General features: G+C 50.1%; 2 protein-coding genes across 4 annotated transcripts in view; both read right to left on the bottom strand.

Annotated features, from left to right (window-relative positions):
• LOC120401035 (squalene synthase-like) overlaps window positions 1–17,407 on the bottom strand; it is a 56,260-nt gene extending 38,853 nt beyond the window's left edge. Inside the window, exon 1 of the mRNA XM_039530523.1 lies at window positions 17,340–17,407. The gene's annotated coding sequence lies outside the window, so the exon portion shown is untranslated. The remainder of the gene's footprint in view (window positions 1–17,339) is intronic.
• LOC120401036 (squalene synthase-like) lies at window positions 1,706–17,802 on the bottom strand. 3 transcript variants are annotated; one of them, XM_039530524.1, is made up of 9 exons: window positions 17,340–17,424; window positions 15,914–16,031; window positions 11,024–11,121; window positions 8,941–9,124; window positions 6,939–7,067; window positions 5,836–6,027; window positions 4,607–4,783; window positions 3,906–4,058; window positions 1,706–2,204 (listed from the first exon to the last, which is right to left on the bottom strand). In XM_039530524.1, the coding sequence occupies exons 2-9, from the start codon at window positions 16,013–16,015 to the stop codon at window positions 1,983–1,985; spliced, it is 1,257 nt and encodes a 418-aa protein (XP_039386458.1). In that variant the 5' UTR covers window positions 16,016–16,031; window positions 17,340–17,424; the 3' UTR covers window positions 1,706–1,982. The 3 variants fall into 3 exon arrangements, with proteins under 3 accessions (XP_039386458.1, XP_039386460.1, XP_039386459.1); XM_039530526.1 differs by lacking the exons at window positions 15,914–16,031; window positions 17,340–17,424 and adding an exon at window positions 17,767–17,802; XM_039530525.1 differs by lacking the exon at window positions 15,914–16,031 and having other exon boundaries at window positions 17,340–17,456.
• Between the last annotated feature and the right edge of the window lie 263 nt (window positions 17,803–18,065).

Genomic DNA, 18,065 nt, shown 5'->3' on the forward strand with positions numbered 1-18,065 from the left:
TGGTTTAAGCAGAGGCTCGGGCGGGGAGGGTGTCTTTCATAAGTCAGGCTGGATACTGCACCCTGGTTCCCCAAGAACACAGAGGTGCCTGGTATCACTGGAGCGGGGTCCTTCACTCACTCTGGAAAACTCTCACGGGGCCCGGGCCTCCGGAGCTTCTTCCGCTCCGGGTCTTCGGCGGCAATTCGGTGGTGGGGGGTCCTTCCGCTCCGGGACCCGCCGCCGAAGTGCCCCAAAGACCTGCGTCGGCGAGTCCTTCCACCCCGGGACCCGCCGCCGAAGACCCCAGGCCCCCTGAATCCTCTGGGCGGCCCTGAGTCAGTGGGCGGGAAGTGGGAGGGGGGAGGGGCCAGGCCATTTGGGGAGGCACAGCCTTCCCTACCTGGCCCTCTGTATAGTTTTGCAACCTTGATGTGGCCCTCAGGCCAAAAAGTTTGCCCACGCCTGGTATATATACCTATATGGCTGGGGGTGGGGGGGTGAGAGGGAATTACTGCAGACACAAAGAAGGGAGGTGTGATCAAATAAGTTTGAGAACCATTGTTCTAGATCTTTAACAATTTTTGTTCCTTTTCTCTGGACTTTCTACAGTTTGTGTATATCTTTCCTGAAAGGTGGCACCCAGAACTGGACACAATACACCAGCTGAGGCCTAATCAGCCAGCGGGGAGTAGAGTGGAAGAATTACTTCTCGTGTCTTGCTTACAACACTCCTGCTAATACATCCCAGAATGATGTTTGCTTTTTTTTGCAATAGTGTTACACTGTTAACTCCTATTTAGCAGTAAGAGGTAAAAGTGAAGGGGTGGGGGGAAGCAAGGAGGAAAGGATACAGAGGGAGGGAAAACAGGGGATTGGCATATCAGGGGAACGAAGCCAGGCAGGGTGAGAAATCCTCACATTTTGTTAATTGTTTCTAGGAAGCCAGTGTGTTCTGGTCAATAGGCACTTGCCCCTATGCTTAATCTTGAAGTTTGTAGGTTTAAACGCGCAGAAGATCTCTAGTAGTTTGACACCGATGGGTGTTGCTTTCTTCAGGTCATTCTGGTCCAATGTAAATTCAGATCAGATAACTGTGCCCATTACTCCTGTGTTCCAGGTGCAATGTGGATTATTTGAAGGTGGCATAGTTTGTGTGGTAACGCTCATTTGCGGTGCTCCTTCTCTTAAATCCAGGGAAGGGGCTTAAGTGACCCTGGTGAGCAGTTATGGGTAAATAAATGGGGAATAAATTTTCTCGGGTGTTAAATTTTCTTGCTGGGGATCCTTTATTTTGGTGGTGATGGGGGGCGGGGGGCGGCTTTAAAAGTGGCAGATGAGGTGTGATGGCCACATGGCATAAATAGCTCCACTTTCCTGCATCCACACAGCTCTGTGGCACAACCTAGTCTCTCTCCCTGCAATCTGTAGTACAAGGATGGGATGCACAGCATGCACCCACTCATCACTGTCGTGGAAGGCCACCGCCTTTCTAGACAGGGGTCAGAAAACAACTTCCCCCGGTGTACTGAAGAGTTCCTCAGTGTGAGGAAAGGTTAGCTGCCAAGCCCAATGACGCAAGTTGGAACCGTTACAATCGCTGAGCATTGAAGACAGTGGATTAAGAATACGAAGCACAGAAAGAGGAAAGAGGAAACTCACAAATGCTGATGTCACATAGCCTTGTATTGGAAAAAGATTTTCAAATCAAGGGAGGCAATATTTAAAAATATCATAGTCAGAAGTCAGGTAAAACATCATTTCCCATAAAAGAGACTCCAACTGTCGCATTTGTAACCTGTTAATCCGAACAACGAAAACATCTGACTCCGACTGCCAGTACGAGCTAGTGGCTGCAATACACCCAATAGCTGCAGGTCAACCAGCACCTTTCCATTCACAGCTTCCACAGTCTGGAATCCCACAGGGCAATAGACCCAATAGGAAACAGACATGAACCCGTTCCCAATATTACCCAACCACTGCCTTCACCCAACCAACCCTCAGTTCTCCTTGGCCTGTACGTCCTCCTCCAACGCCTCTGACATCGCACTCAGATACTGCCAGCTCAGCGCTGCCAGAAGCATGGCGCACGAGAGGTAGATGGGGGAGTAACGGTTACGGGAGACCACTGTGCCATTGGGAAAACATATTGTCTGGATAGAGACAATAATCTGCTGGGTCTTGTTAGAAGACGGATCTGTGCTTGGGATCTTCTGACAGATCTGAAGAGAGGAAAAAAGGCCCATGCAAGGTTAGGAAATAACCATGAGAACAACACACCATCTAGTAGCTCCTCAAATGTGAAACGGGACCTCCCGCCCAGCAGCCGTATCACCGCAGTGATGCCATGGATATTCGAACAGGACAATACTCCCCAGGAATGGGAGAGCTGCCCAGTTTGAAAGCTGCACTGGGATCAGATCTGCACCAGCTTAGCAAGATTCTAGTCCCATTTCCCTGGGAAGGTTTTGTCGGAGAACTGTGCTCACGGCTGAACTCAGCTTTAGCCCGTACTCCTTAGGAGTCAGTCTGCAATGGCATTTGAGCCATTAGCCTGACCGAGGCCTATCGTTCTTGGATGCTGCTGGGATTTGCATGGACTTGCTCTTTCTGCGGTAGGGCACTTTCAGCCGTGGGCAGGAGTCTATTGCTTAAAACTAAGTAACAGTTCCTGCTTGGAAGTCCTGGCTAACGCCGCCTGCACTGGGATTTGAAACAGGGACACATTTTTAAAAGATATTTAGGTGCCTAATTCCCATTGGTTTCAGTGGGATTTAGGAACATAAGAACCTTTAAAAAGCTGGGCCATGGGGCCTAAACATTTTGTAGCCCATCATAAGCCCTGTTATTAATATGGTTAAGTCAGATGAGCCCACAGCTACTCGGAGGTCATACAACCACTACAAAGTGCCATCTAACTCAGGGGCAGCGTTTGCATCTTGCCAGCAAGAACTGACTGTGAACCAGTTAGCTCTGATTTGAAGGTATTCCCTTGCATGAGCTCACAATATTGTTCTCAGACACTTTTCAGACCGTTCCCATCCACACAGTCCAGGGGAAACCTGACAGAATGTTGCTAGGAACAACCATAGACCCAAGCGTAGCTAGCACTGCTCTACAATGGCCCTGCCCATGGCTCTGTGACATCCCCTGAGCAATCTTCTTGCAAGAACCATTTTGTTTAATCAAAATTTGGTGGCCTGGTTTTCAATGGTAATTGATTCCAGTGGGGCTGGCAGCTTCTCACCAGCTCCTCAGAGATGAGGACCATGTCTTTATTTCTGTATAGCATCCAGTGCACTTCCGAGAACTCCCACTGACTGCAGGGGTACCTGCATTAAGGGACTGTGGGATGACAGTTTTAGAAATAGCTGAGTCAAGGCACCAAAGTTTTGCCCTACATATCAGCCAATTTGCATAGTAATAGCAATTAAAGGCCTTTTGTTCTCCATGATGCTCTGGAAAGATAGAAACTTTCCAGACAGGAACTGTGAAATTCCCCATTAAGTTGACTCACTAGGAAACCATACAGTATTTATACAAAGAAATATGGGGCGTTTACACAAATTGTAGCATAATGCAACACCCTACTGCATACAACTGTGTAATATCAGTGTTGCATTATACTACAGTTTGTATAAAATCTGAATGACACCTGAAACAGAAAATAAGTGAGGACAGAGAATCTAAAGCACAAAGGAAAACAGCCGCATTCCAGACTTTACTACTTCAAGCTGTTTCATGCTACACTCGTTTCTAGATCTTCTGCAATTTTGGCCAAAGCAAAATGAAAGTTACTAAACAGCTGAAACAGAGGGTTACGGTGGTACCCCCAGCTTAGCCCCAACTGCATAGACCTGAGGAGGAAAGTGGGAACATCTACATTTGAAAGTTAGTTATTCAAAGCAAGTGACCCAACCCACCTCTTCCACATACTGGTACATTATAGACTTGACAGCGTGCATGTTTGTAGCATCCATCATTAAAGTGACAGCTTGTCCTTTCCGAATCTTCACTACCCCCCTAAACACCTGTTTGTTATTGTAACAGGCCGCCAGAGTGGCGATGGCCATCACCTAGGGAGAAATGACAAAAACAGCATTTACTCTGTGCTGTAAGCCGTGCACACAGGGTGAAATCCTGACTCCATTTGAAATTGATGGCAAAGCACCCATTGATTTCAATGGGGCAAGATTTCAACCACAGTGTAAAAGGCTTAGCTTAAAGCAGAGGCTAGAGGAATGATTTCTAAAGAAGCAATGCTCACAATGGAAGACTGAAGCAAAGACAAGGAAGACAGAACAGAAATATTAACTATGTAGGATTGTCTTAGTTTAGGAGAAAAAAGAGTCCTGTTTATTTACATTCATCTGGCAGCAACCCTTTCCAACTCCCCCACACCATATCCAAAAGCAGAGTCATTCCCTTGGGGAAACACAATTTCTCAGGATGAGGTGAACACTCAAAATGCGTGGTAAGCTCCACATTGGATGTATTTATGCATCGTTATTAAATAATGCTACTATTGAACACTACGCATAGACCACAAAAGACATCCAATTCCAAGGGAGAGGATGAAGCAGTTAGAAGATCCTGTTTAAAACTTCTGCAAATGTTAACCTACCTGCGGAATAGCGCAGAAGTTGAAGACACTTTGGGTTTTCAGTCTAGATAAGTAGGTGAGGACATCAGGGATATGGTGTAAAGCATTTATGATCAGTTCATTCATACACTGGACGGCCACGTCAATGTTCTCTGGCTTGGCAAGATCCGAAAGCTTCTTGGCATACTTGCTCCAAACCTGGGAACGCCAACAGTACATAGGAACAGCACTCAGCTGTCAGCACTTTTCAGACATTCATATTCAAAGGGGGCCCACATCAAACCGTTCAAACAAAAATCTTATTACTGAACATCACCTCATTCTCATACTCAGACCTCGCTGCGATCAGAAAAAGGACCTTTAAAACACTCGAGTTTACTCTGGCCTCCAATTCCATTCAGCCCCATTACAGGGTCCCTCTCAGTGTGACATACTGAGATACAGAGACTAACTTCTAGAAGAGAGTCCTACCAAAGTGGTGAATTTCTAGACAGGAACAAATCAAAGGCATGTGGATCCCACTCTGCTGAGAAGAATTTGACCCAGGTGGGAGCTCTGAAGCTGAATATCCAAGCCTCTGATTCTGCAATGCACTTACACATTTATTACAATGGTGATTTCATATCCTGCCAGTGGTACTGGGGCATGGAGCACAGCAATAGTATCTAGGGTGTTCTCTGACAGCAGAGGTTTCTCTAAATGCTCTGCTGAACAGGTGCATGGCCAAGGACAATAAGCCTGGTCTCCTAGATCGCAGCTTTGCGCCATGATCACAGGGAGACAAAAACAGCGCCAACGTTCCAGCTTCTCCTCTGAGTTTTGCTCTAATGGACACATGAATGAGATGTTTGGATGGGAGCCATGCACTTGCCATCCCGTCGTGTGACAGTTATTAGCATGCACATTTATCAATCTTAGCAACAGGGTTTAGCTCCTGTGGGGGGGACACACACAGCTAAATGTGACTGCTCAGAGCTCTAGGGCAGAAGCGTTTGGCCTAACTCCATACAAAACAGACTTGGGCAAGTTTTTTTTAAAAAGTCCAGAGATCTTCTGTATCAGAATAGGAACTGAAAGTGAATTCTGCGAAATGAGTCTCCTAACTAGCTCTGACTAAACTGCATCAAAGCAGTAGCAATATCTCCAGTCCTGTCCTTTTCAGATGAGCTGTCTGCATCACAACACTAACACTGCCTAATGAGCTGTACCTAGCAGAAGTTCTCATCTAAAAAAGGTTTGGTTTCCTTTACCTCTCTGGGCCAGAATTCTCTTCCTGCCAACTGGTCCTCCAGATAATCACGGATGATGATGGCTTTCTCAATGAAGACGCCCATGGAATTTGCAAGCTCTGTGTCCTGTCCTATGATAGGATCTTCTAGCTCCAGCACAGAGAACAGACGGGAAAGGCCAATGCCCACCAGCCCAACAACGTAGTGACAATACTGCCAGGTTTGGAAAGGGAAAAAAACGTTTATCAATCTATATCCCCTAGTCCAAATGGCTACAGCAAAATGACACCTGAGTGTGCCGTGTGTGCCTTTCCTTGTTTTGATGACTATGTCGGTGGTATTTGATTTCGTCTCTGAATTCAAAGTTACATGGGCTGAGCATTCCTAAGCATGTCTCTTCATGCCTGTGCTTGACAGCCAAGATCCCTACACCAGGAATATGCTTCCGCAGCATGGAGTCTACCACCAGAACACGGCTCCACTCAGGAAAAATAGGAAATGTGTCATCCACAGCTGTTAGCGGCTCAGGGGTTCCGCCTTCCAGATGAAAGACCCATATGAGAGCAGCTGCTCCAGTGATCCATTCTAGTCAAACGTAAGAATGGCCCTACTGGGTCAGACCAAAGGTCCATCTAGCCCAGTATTCTGTCTTCCAACAGTGGCTAATGCCAGATGACCCAGAGGGAATGAACACAACTGGCAATCATCAAGTGATCCATCCCCTGTTGCCCATTCCCAGCTTCTGGCAAACAGAGGCTAGGAACACCGTCCCTTCAAGGCTCTTTTGTGGTCATTTACAAACACTGTCATCCACAAGGGTCAGTAGCAACATACAGCAGCTATTCAATGCCTGGTGAAATTTCACAGAGATCCCATCGCTAATACAACTCTTTACATTCACACTGAAGGAGGCTGCCCAAGTAGCAAGACTCTGAGTTAACACTTTGTCCTTTGCTCATTTTGGGTACCTATCTACAACTGGGTGAGCATCACCAATCCCAGGGGACAAGAAACTGGAATGAGCATGCTGATGGCTGCGGCAAGTGCAGAATGCCAGGCCTCCAACAGGGACTGTGGGTGTTGCTCTGAGCATGTGCTCCATGCTAACTTACAGATTTACTTACCTTATCCCACTCTTGCAGGGACTCAACCTTCTTTTGCAAGAACTCGGCCATACCAGCTCCCATCTTGTGACAAATATCTGCAATCACATCTCGATACACCTTTGCCAGGTTCCTGAACTCCAAGGAGATCTACAGCAGAAACCACAAGGAAATATACATAGTGCTGCAGAATTCTAAAGTGAAGCAGAATTTGGCATTCATTAACAGGCTAAGAGAACGATAGGTTACATCTTAATGGGGTTTTATCCTGCTCCCCCCTGAAGGGATTGGCAAAACTCCTCACTGGCTTCAATGGCAGCAGATTCAAGCCACTCAGCAGTAAACACAGATTCAGCAAGTTTTTAAACAAAAATTCCTCTGATCTTTGGCCACAGCTCAGATGCAGTCTGTATCTTCATGAAGACAGTATGACCTTGGGCAGCATCACTTCATGGATGATGGACTTACAACAATAAACTCTGTGGGAAGAGTCACAGCACGTGAACAGCAGGTAAACTGATGGGAACAGTGAAAAGAAAAGATTCCCAGTGTTCTTTTGAAGCTCGGCTCTCTATATCCTCCCCAAGCCCCTTCTCCCCAGATGTCAGCATGTGTGGATTGCCACTGGATGCCTTCCTCCCAGGCTAAGCAGCATCCTCACATCACTCCTAGCCTCAAACTGCTCCCACGGCTCTCCATGTATTCCAGAGCCTAGTTCAAAGCTGCCCTCCTCCTTCTTAAAGCAACCAATGGACTTGTTTTTTATTTTCCAGACCTCGTCTCTTTCTTTTCTCTACTCCCGGAATCCTCTATTCACCTAGCATCAGCCTTTCTCTCTCTCACTTCACTCAAACCTCCTCTTCTGACAGCCGAAGGAGCCTCCTTATACCGCTATTCTTCTGGCCTATCCTTGGTACCAAGTCTTTCTCTATGATTGTAGTTTTCTTTTAATATTTCATAGATGCGTGGCCAGAAAGGACCTCTAGGATCATCTGGCCCGACCTCCTACATAACACAGGCCAGAAGTTTCCAGCAGCAGCAGCAGCAATTCCATCATCGAGCTCAGTAACTCCTGGTTGAACTAGACCATACCTTTAAGAGAGACATCCAGTCTCAATTTAAAGACTTCTGGTGACAGAGAATCCACCACATCCATGGTTACCTTGCCCTAATGGCTAATTCCCCTCACTGTTTTAAAGGCACATCTTATTTCCAGTCTGAATGTGTCTAGCTGTACCTTTCAGTCACTGGATCTTGGTATGCCTTTGCCTGCTAGATTAAAGAGCTCTCCAGTAGAGTCTTAACCTTCTCTTTGATAAACTAAATAGAACAAGCTCCTCAAGACTCTTGTAAGTAAGTAACAGATTCTCCAAAGCCCCCACCAAAGTAACTGGGCATCAGAAGGTCACAGAGCAAGTTACTATCATTCCCTTCCCTCCAGGGGGCAGAGTATGTCACACCTGAGGTCTATTGACATGGAGAGCATGAATTAACGAGTCTGTCATTCACAGTATGAAGCTGATCTACTTTTTCAACTCCCAAGGGGACATATAACTTTTAGAGCCAAGTTTTCAGCGGGTGACCTTTACTCGCACACATGCAAAGTTTATCAGCATGTAGTTTCCCACCCAATTTTGAATGCAGTCACATGTGCAAGTGAGTGGCCCCGAAATCACCACGATTATGCACAACTGCATTGAAATTTACATGACCGTAGATATGTGAATGGATATGATTTTGGTCTTCTAAAACATAGTCGTCAGTGTCAAAGCTGGGAAGTGCCTCAAATTCTGGGGCAGTTTAGAGTTACAGATAAATTGTTTTCTGCATCCCTTATTCATATATTGGGCAATGCAGGCCAACAGCAAACCCGGTGACACTCCAGCAGGCATTGCCAATGACCATGTCTTCAGTCAACTGGCAATTCCTCCATACCAAGTTGCAAAGATATTTGAAGTGGATACTGGTACTAGTCAACATATGGGTTATATTATCGTTTGAAACATGGAAACGAATGGCTCACCGTTGGAAAGTCCTCAAGCACTTGCTTATACTTCTCCTTGCTCTCCATGTATCTCCAGTCCGGCTGATACAGATAGGAGTGGAAGTTATGCAACATTGGGACCTTGGTTTCTAAACTGATGGTCATATCATCTTCTACAGTGTCCAGAGCTCGGAGAACCAGGTACAATATGCACACAGCATGACTACGGAGGGAGAAAACGATTCCCTATTACTTGGGATTTCCTATTACTCAGGAAAGTAGTTAGAAATTATCACATGGCTTTTGTAACAGACATTCTCAAATTAAACAGTCCAGCAGCAAAGTGGGGGCTATCCAATGTATTGCACTGAATGCAGCATATATGATTACCTGCCTTGTGGGCAGGTGACGTATGTGTGCATTCGGTGCAAGGAGCTTAAGGCCGTCAGAGATCAAGTATGGGCTCTGGACACCAGAGTGGCTGAACTGGAGGAGCTACGGGAGGCAGAGAGGTAGAATCATAGAATCAAAGAGTTAGTCTAACCCCCGAATCTACCCCCCTGCCATGATGCAGGGCTTGTTTTGTCTAAACCATCCAAGACAGATGGCTCCAGCCTCCTTTTGAAAACCTCCAGTGAAGGAGCTTCCACAACCTCCCTAGGCGGTCTGTTTCATTGTCTTGCTGTGATCTGTAAAAAGGGGTAAACCGTGAGGGGGAAGAGTCTGCAGATGATACAAAATTGCTGAGAAGAGTTACAAAGGGATCTCACAAAACAGGGTGAGTGAGCAATGAAATTAAGTATTGATTAATGCAAGGTAATGTGCACTGGAAAACATAATCCCAACTATACATACAAAATGATGGTGTCTTAATTAGCTGTTACCACTCAAGAAAGAGATCTTGGAGTTCTCTGAAAACATCCGATCAATGTGCAGTGGCAGTCAAAAAGGCTAACAGAATGTTAAGAACCATTAGAAAAGGTCTAACTCAGTGTCTATATTATTTTCAGTCTTTACAATGGAGCGAATCATGGCATTCACTAAGTAGTATCAGTTTCTATTGTGCAGAAAAGATTTTGCCTTAGGGCTTGTCTACGTTTGAAATGCCACTGCAGCTACACTGCTGTAGTGCTTCCGGGTAGACACTACCTATGCCGACAGGAGGGGTTCTCCCATCAGGGTAGACAATCTGCCTCCCGAAATGGCAGTAGCTAGGTTGAGGAAGAATTCTTCTGAGGTCTATGCTGGGGGTTAGGTCGGGTTAAGTACAACACTCAAGGGGGTGGATTTTTTACAACCCTGAGTGATGTAGCTGGGTTGACCTAACTTTTTAGTGTAGACCAGGTCTTAGTTACTTTTGGTTCCAGTTTAGCTAGAAGGTGCAGATAGGGTATTTTCTTCGTTAGGACTAGATCATTCACAGAGGAGAAACCAAGCAGGAGCTGAAAAAGCAGGAAAGCTGCTTTTTTCTTCCAGACTATGAATAAAACCCTGGTGTGAAAGGACAAGATCTCAAAACTCTACCAACTTGAAGACCATGGGCCAGATTTTCAAAGGTATTTAGGCTCCTAGTGATGCAGATAGGCACTTCTGAAAAAGCCACCAGGCTCCAAAGCAGGTCAGGTACCTATCTCCCACTGACTGTGCCTGTTTGTGATGCTTCTGCTGGGCTCTTGCTGCTTGTGTAACCCTCTACTGACCACCTAAGCTAGGTGCTCCCATGGTATGGATACATTTACATTAACCCTGTCCTGGCCAGCCCAGCTACACTAGTGACTGTCCCATGTCCAATATCCCCAGCCACTCCCATTGGCTTAATTAACCCTCTCCTATGAGGTTTAGGTGAGGGAATGACCAGTCCCTGCTGCACAGCCTATGCCTATTAACTCCCTAAAGGTAATAATTGGAGATATACCAATCTCCCAGAACAGGAAGGGACCTTGGAAGGTCATTGAGTTGAGTCCAGCCCCCTGCCTTCACTAGCAGGACCAATTTTTACCCCAGATCCCTAAGTGACCCCCTCAAGGATTGAACTCCTAACCCTGGGTTTAGCAGGCCAATGCTCAAACCACTGAGCTATCCCTCCCCCATATCCAGCTCCCCGCTGTGGGAACTCACTCACCGCAGCTCCTCGTCCAGGGCCTGGATGACGGCGGCAAAGCTCCGGCTGGTCTCGTTCAGGTACCGGTAGCAGGTCTTGAGGTTGTCGCTGAGCGCGTCCTGCGGGCAGAGCAGAGGGGACACGGGCTGCTGGAAGTGTGCAAGGTCAGGCAGACCCCAGAGGGGAAGCTGTGGTGCAAAAGCCGGCGGCCCCTGCAGAGCTGGCCCAGTGGCAAGGAGGAACACACACTGGATACCCCACTGTCCCTGGCCACCCTACCACAGGGGGAGCAGCATGGTCTGCTGTGCCTCCTAGCAGAGCTCTGGGAGGCCTGGAGAGAGCACCCATTCCTTAACCCTGTGTGCCCCAGAGACACTGACCGCCAATGACTGATACTGGACCCCCAAGGAGAGTCCCCTCCCCATTAATTCCATGCACCCTGGAGCAAACCGTGACTTAACTCTATGTGAAATGGCCGCCCCTGGTGTCACCTACCAGGATATCTTGCAGCCTCAATACATATGTTCAATGCATAGCACCTTCTCTGTGCTGCTAGATGGTAAAGATTGATTTAAAATCTATAGGTGAGTTATTTGCCCGTCCACTAGTGCACTGCAAGGCTTTATGGAATATAAACATGCATAGCTAAGAAAAGAACACAGTCAACTTGAAATCTAGTTGGTTTTTTAAGTTTAAATTAGTTCCATGTACTACACTTCCCTGGGTTCTGCTGCTTTATGGTTTTACATTCACATTTTCCTTCTTTTCCCTGTATTTTTCACTCCCCTAACCTCATGTGGAAGCACAACACAAACAGGGGCAAACTGACTGGCTATGCAGAGAAATGCTGAAAGTAATTGACCACCACCAGACCCCAGTTGTCAAGATTGAACCTGGGACCTCTGGAGCATAGTATATGAGCCTCTATCGCATAAGCTAAAAGCCAACCAGTGTTTAGTTAAGGCTGTAGAGCAGACTCATGATCTCTCTCTAGGTGGTCTCAGTGCCATTAGCTGGGACAGAGCAGCACACCCAGGAGGTGTGTGGGTTACAGTAACTTGATATGAAATGTTGTCATATGCAATGCGTAAAGCTAGGAAGGAAATCCCCAGAATAAATGGGGTTTTCTCCGATCTCTGTCTGTTGCAGTACTCTTTGGTATCACTTGTAATGCTAGACAGGTAAAACATTTTCAGACAGGAGCAAGATAGAAGGTGAAAGTGTTGGTTTAGTATCTTTTATTGACCAATGGAGAATTTTACAACCCAAAAACTTTCAGACCAAGAGGGATCTGTTCATATTGAATTCCCTATATCCATCCACGTTTTTAGACAGACCATTCCCCATCTCATCTCAGCTGGAGACGGGATAATTAAACCATGGGGAAATGATCAGCCCTAACTGTAACAGAGATTGTTTGGAGGGCGAGGGGGAACATATTTTGAAAGTGTTTTCTCCAAGGGGAATGACTTGCCTCACATTAGTGTCAATGTGAAAATAGTTGCTTAAAAATAGCACTTACCATCCTTCTGAACAGTGACTGCTAGCAGTCACCAGCATGGGAACACAAAGTGATGCCTCAGTCCTACTAGCTGATCAACATTGGTGTGCCCCATTGGGCTGCAAAACAGGCAAGATCTGCTCTCAGTGAGCCCCAATGACACTCACTGATCACATCCACATAGAGCAACTTGCAGGACCTGTGTCTTAGGCCACAGCTACACTGCAAACTTTGGCTGACACAAGTTACACTGGCGTACAGCCGTCACAGTTAATATATTGCGTGTGTGTGTGCATACGTAACACCGACAGACCCCCCTTGTTGGCAAGTGGGATCCAACAAGGAGTAATTGACAGAACAAGAAGCAATGGTCTCAAGTTGCAGTGGGGGAGGATCGGGGTGAAAGTAACTTACAGGATTTACGGGTACTGCTGGAATCCTGAGGGGGGCGTGGCCTCATCTGGAAGAGGCAGGGCCTCTCAAGATTTAAAGGCCCTGGGGAACCAGCTGTGGCTGGGAGACCCAGGGCCTTTAAATCAACCAGGGGCTCCCAGCTGAAGAGGTGGCTGGGAGCCCCCCTGAGGCTCAGGGGCAAATTAAAGGGCCCGGGGCTCTGGCTGCCAGGGGGAACCCCGAGCTTTGCGGGGCTGGAGCAGGGATTTAAAGGGCTCAGAGCTCCTGCTGCTGAGGGAAGCCTGGAGCCCTTTAAATCCTGGCCCCAACCTGGCCGCCAGAGCTGTGGCCAGGATTCAAAGGGCTCTGGGCTGCCCGCAGCCACAGGCAGCCCAGAGCCCTTTCAATCCCCGTCATGGAAGTTGGTGCAGTCCAGCATGGCATACTGGCTCTTGCCAGTGCACCGGACCGGACCGGCTTACTTTCACCTCTGGGGAGGATTAGGTTGGATATTAGGAAAAACATTTTCACTAGGAGGGTGGTGAAGCACTGGAATGGGTTACCTAGGGAGGTGGTGGAATCTCCATCCTCAGAGGTTTTTAAGGTCAGGCTTGACAAAGCCCTGGCTAGGATGATTTAGTTGGGGATTGGTCCTGCTTTGAGCAGGGGGTTGGACTAGATGACCTCCTGAGGTCTCTTCCAACCCTGATATTCTATGATTCTATGAACCTGGGACCTCTGGAGCTAAATGCATGAGTCTCAACTGCATAAGTTAAAAGCCAGGTAGCCCCAGGGCTGTAGCAGACTCATTCATCTCTAAATGGTCTCAATGCCACTAGAGGGAACAGAGCACCACACCCAGGAGGTGTGTGGGTTACCCATGCTTGGCTCCTTGTGTTGGTGCTGCGCATACTCACCAGGAGTGCTTGTGTCGATGCACAGTGTAGTGCATCATGAGTAGGTAGATCAGTGTGCAACTCTCCACCTCCAGCCCATTGTCCTTTGGGAAGCTTTGGCAATGCATGATGGGGCAGAAATGAGTCGTGCAGGGGTGACGAGAGCAAGGGGTCAATTTCCCAGTGTCTCCAGCCCAGAATATCATCTATATCGCATAATTTTCATGACTTTTCTTTTAAAACCCACAAACCCACATCGCTCTTCTCCTTGTGCGCCATCTCCGACAGAAGCATAGAGCCTGCCCAGCGCTGCACCTTTATCACAAGCGTTGCAAGCACAAGGGACATGATCCTCCGGTATTTGCAGAGCCATAAGAAGAATTGACTGGGTGTGGGACGTGACAGTATCCCTTCTTCTGCATCCCCCGTGCAATCTGCTCATAGCTGTCCACCTCTCTATGGCTTGTCTGGAGTTCTGCCTGTACAGCCTCTTCTCCCCACAGGCCCAGGAGATCCAGTATCTCCTGTCCACTCCCAGCCAGAGCGCGTCTGGAGTGTGTAGCCAGCACGGTCAGCTGGGCAGCGGCACACAACAAAGGGGAGCTGCTAGGTATGCTTGCCGAGCTGTACCATGAGGAAAAGGCATTTCAAAAATTCATGTAACTTTAAAGGAGAGAGGGGCCTTCCGGTCTCTGTGACCTGAGGGCAGTAGAGTTCACAACCGTGACCAGAGCAGTTGGTGTCTGGCATTGTGGGACAGCTGCTGGAGGACTGTTAGGGTCAATATAAGTAATGCAATGTCTACACTCGTGCTATGTCAACATTGGTATATCGACCATGGCTCAGTGCCACTTGGGGAGATAGTGCTACCGCGTCGCTGTAATGGGACACTTACATTGGCGGGAGACAAATTTAAGTGTAGACACATGCACAACTAGGTCAATGCAAGGTGGCTTATGTCACCCTAACTTTGTAGTGTCGGCCAGGTCTTAGGCTCTACTGCTCCGGCAACTCTTGGTGCTCAGGCAGACTTCTGCATCCAGTCAGGGTGACTTGCAGGATTGGTGCCTTAGCCAGTACGGCTGGCTTTACTGTGGGTAATTCATAGGATTAGTACAGTGCTGACGGAGTCTTTCACCTCTAGGACTTGAGTCTGATCCTGCCCCAGAAAGAAGTGACCTGTTCCCACTGAAGTCAGTGGGAGTTTTGGCACTGGATTCTATAGGAGCAGGATTGGACTTCAGCAGCTGTTACCATGGGTCTACGTGACATTAACTGCTGGCCGAAGATGGACTTTGTGTCCCTCCACCCATTGTCTTACCTTGATCCAGTGTCCTTCACTCGGACCTCACAATGAATATTGTGCCACAGACTCCGGGTCAGGGCCTTGCCTTGGCCAGCTGGCACATGTCAAGACCCTTTCCCTTCAGCTGGAAACATTCAATAAGACTTTGGTCTGGAAACAACCATGTTGCCCTCAAGCAGGGCCGCCCAGAGGATTCAGGGGGCCTGGGGTCCTTGGCGGCGGGGGGCCCCTGCTTCGGTGGTAATTCAGCAGCAGGTGGTCCTTCCGCTCCGGGACCCGCCGCCAAAGTGCCCCGAAGACCCGCGGCAGGGGGCCCCTGCTGCCAAATTACCGCCAAAGACCCAGCTCTTCGGCGGTGGGTCCTGGGGCGGAAGGACCCCCTGCCGTGGGTCTTCAGGGCACTTCGGTGGCGGGTCTCAGTGGAAGGCCCTCCCCCCCCCTCCCCGCCACCGAATTACCACCAAAGAAGCTCTGGGGACCCTGGACCCACGAGAGTTTTCCGGGGCCCCCGGAGCAAGTGAAGGACTCCACTCCAGGGGCCCCAAAAAACTCTCGTGGGGGCCCCTGTGGGGCCCGGGGCAAATTGCCCCACTTGCCTCCCCCTCTGGGCGGCCCTGCTCTCAAGCACCAAGAGCCTCAGCTAGTCCCACTTCAGGGAGCCGGCACGCTGCCATAGGGATAGAGGGGAGCACCAAACAGCTGCAGGCACCTACTTGTTAACAGGGCAGCATCAAGGTTGGACGCTGGTTTCAGGGCTCAGACGAGACGCCCCGGGGCCAGCCCCCCCGGCCCAGCCCGCCCCCCGCTCTGCTCACCTGGTCCAGCCGGGGCATCACCGCCGCGCCGCCGCCCATCTTGAACCGCAGCAGGTTGTAGATCTCCCGGGGGCGGCCCAGCCAGCGCCCCACGCGCTCCATGGGCAGCCGCGCGCACCTGGGGACGAGTGACGGGGGCACAGACTTTCCGCCTAATGCCGCCGCCCGGCCGGAGGAGCCTCCAACGCGGTGTCAGGACGGGTCCCATCCCCGCCTCCCGACCGCGCCTAGCCCCGAAGCCTGGGGCCGCACAGGGCGCTGCAACCACTAGGCGGCCGCCGAAAAGCCCGCTCAGGGGAGGCGATGGAGTGGAGGTGAGCTGGGGGGGGCATGGAGGGGGTGTCCGCAGTAATGGGGAGGGGCGCACAGGGGAGCCGCTCCCAGCTCCAGATCACCTCCCCTCTGCCTCCTCCGCCGAGCACAGGGCCCAGCTGTAAGTCTCCTCCGATTCGCGCCGCGCCGCGCCGCCAGCCTGGGAGGTGAGGGGAATTAGAGCGCAGCGGAGGAGAGCTGGGGTGGGGCTCCCCGGGCGGGGTTAGCTGCCGCGGGGCGGGCTTCCCGGGGGGTGGGGGTAGCGGCTGCGGGGGCGGCACCCCGAGTAGGGGGGTGATGGCGGGAGGGGTTAGCTGCGCGGGGGGAGGGGGCTCCTCGGGTGGGAGGGGCGGGTGGGCGCGGTTAGCTGCCGCGGGGGGGAGGGCGGAGTGTTAGCTGGGTGTGGGGGTCGCGCAAGGTGGAAGTTCTTGCACCGGCCCTGGGTGCGCATTGGCAAGGGATGCTTACAGGGGCTGCAGCTCATTTTGGAGCCAGAGAGACTGTAGGGTCCAACCCTGTGTGTGGCACCCCAGGGGCCCTGCAGCAAGGAGGCATCCAACAGCCTGAGCAAAACCCACCCCAGGGGCAGCGCATCCTGCCCTGCCAGACACTGCCTGGCCCCACTGCCTGACACTGCCCCCACCAGACAGGGAGCCCCCCACTGCCCCCTGCCAGACACTGATCCCCCACCCCACCCCACCCCAACTGCCTCATTGCGCCCCCGGCCAAATACATCCTCCCCAGCCTGTCTGCCTGCCAGCACCGTCCCTGCCTGTCCCTGCCTCCCCACATGACATGCCCCCCCACCTCTGCCACATACAGCCATGCCCAACACTGCCCCACCCCCGCCAGACACCACCCCCACTGCCCAGACACTGACCCCAGGCACTGCCCCATCACCCCGTGCTTTTCCCCGCCCCTATACAGACACACTGTCCTACCCAATTCCCACTGCTGTTCCCGACTCCTGTACCGATAAAGTGCTCTGACTACCCAGCAGCAGCCCTCGGAAACCCAGTTTCCAAGTAGACTGGAGTGATGACACAGTTGCTGTGATGGTCCCTGTGCCTGGCACTGCCGCTGTCCCATATTGTATCCCATCACCTTATGTTACCTGTGTGCACCCTGGCAAGCTCCCTCTCTGCTCTGCGCACTGCAGAGACCCCTCCCTGCCGTGATCCTGCTGCTGGACCAACTGCCTGAACCCAACTGCCATCAGCAACGGATCCTCTGGGGGGAAATGTCATTGTCTCTGCTTGTCATGCTGTCCGGAGTGGTTCACGACTGTGAGTGCCAATTTCAGGGCAGACTGACAAAAGCAGGGCAGACACCTCAGTTCGGGGAGTATGTTTTATAATTAGATTTCACCCACCCACTAACAAATGTGAACTCCTGAGTCACAGTAGCAATCTTCCCGTGGGTCTCCCCCTCCATCTTTTGTCCTTACTCAAGAGAAATGGAGTCCGGTCCGGTCCTATCATGACCATATAGGATAATGACTTTACCACACCTACTCTCTGCCACTGAGTCCTTCTTCCTACCGTCAATGGGATGACAGTCATGGAGCAAGTATTCATGCATGCAGCGGCTGGTTATCGTCACCCCTTTCTGTTGCCACTGTGGCCTAACCAAGGTGCTTCAGACTAGGGAACATGAAGCTGCTGAGTCTACAACTCCGCTTGTGGCTTCCTGGCCTATTCTAATGGGAACTGTCTTTATCCCAGACTTGCCTTTTACACCGGCCAACCCACTGAGTTCCGTGAACCCGCAGCCCATGTATGGGCAGTCTTTCTTTTTGGGTCCTTGGCTCCCACGCTGGTAAACTACTGCGTCACCAGTC

Source organism: Mauremys reevesii, linkage group 3 (assembly GCF_016161935.1).
Source record: "Mauremys reevesii isolate NIE-2019 linkage group 3, ASM1616193v1, whole genome shotgun sequence".
Lineage (NCBI taxonomy): Eukaryota > Metazoa > Chordata > Testudines > Geoemydidae > Mauremys > Mauremys reevesii.

Excerpts from the sequence above, each read along its gene's own strand:
- LOC120401036 (XM_039530525.1), bottom strand. The coding sequence starts at position 17,441 with ATGGCAGTTGGGTTCAGGCAGTTGGTCCAGCAGCAGGATCACGGCAGG. Across the intron at positions 9,125-11,023 it reads GCCCTGGACGAGGAGCTGCG|TCATGCTGTGTGCATATTGT; the intron begins GTGAGTGAGTTC and ends CTCCCTCCGTAG. Across the intron at positions 4,784-5,835 it reads GAGAATTCTGGCCCAGAGAG|GTTTGGAGCAAGTATGCCAA; the intron begins GTAAAGGAAACC and ends TGGCGTTCCCAG.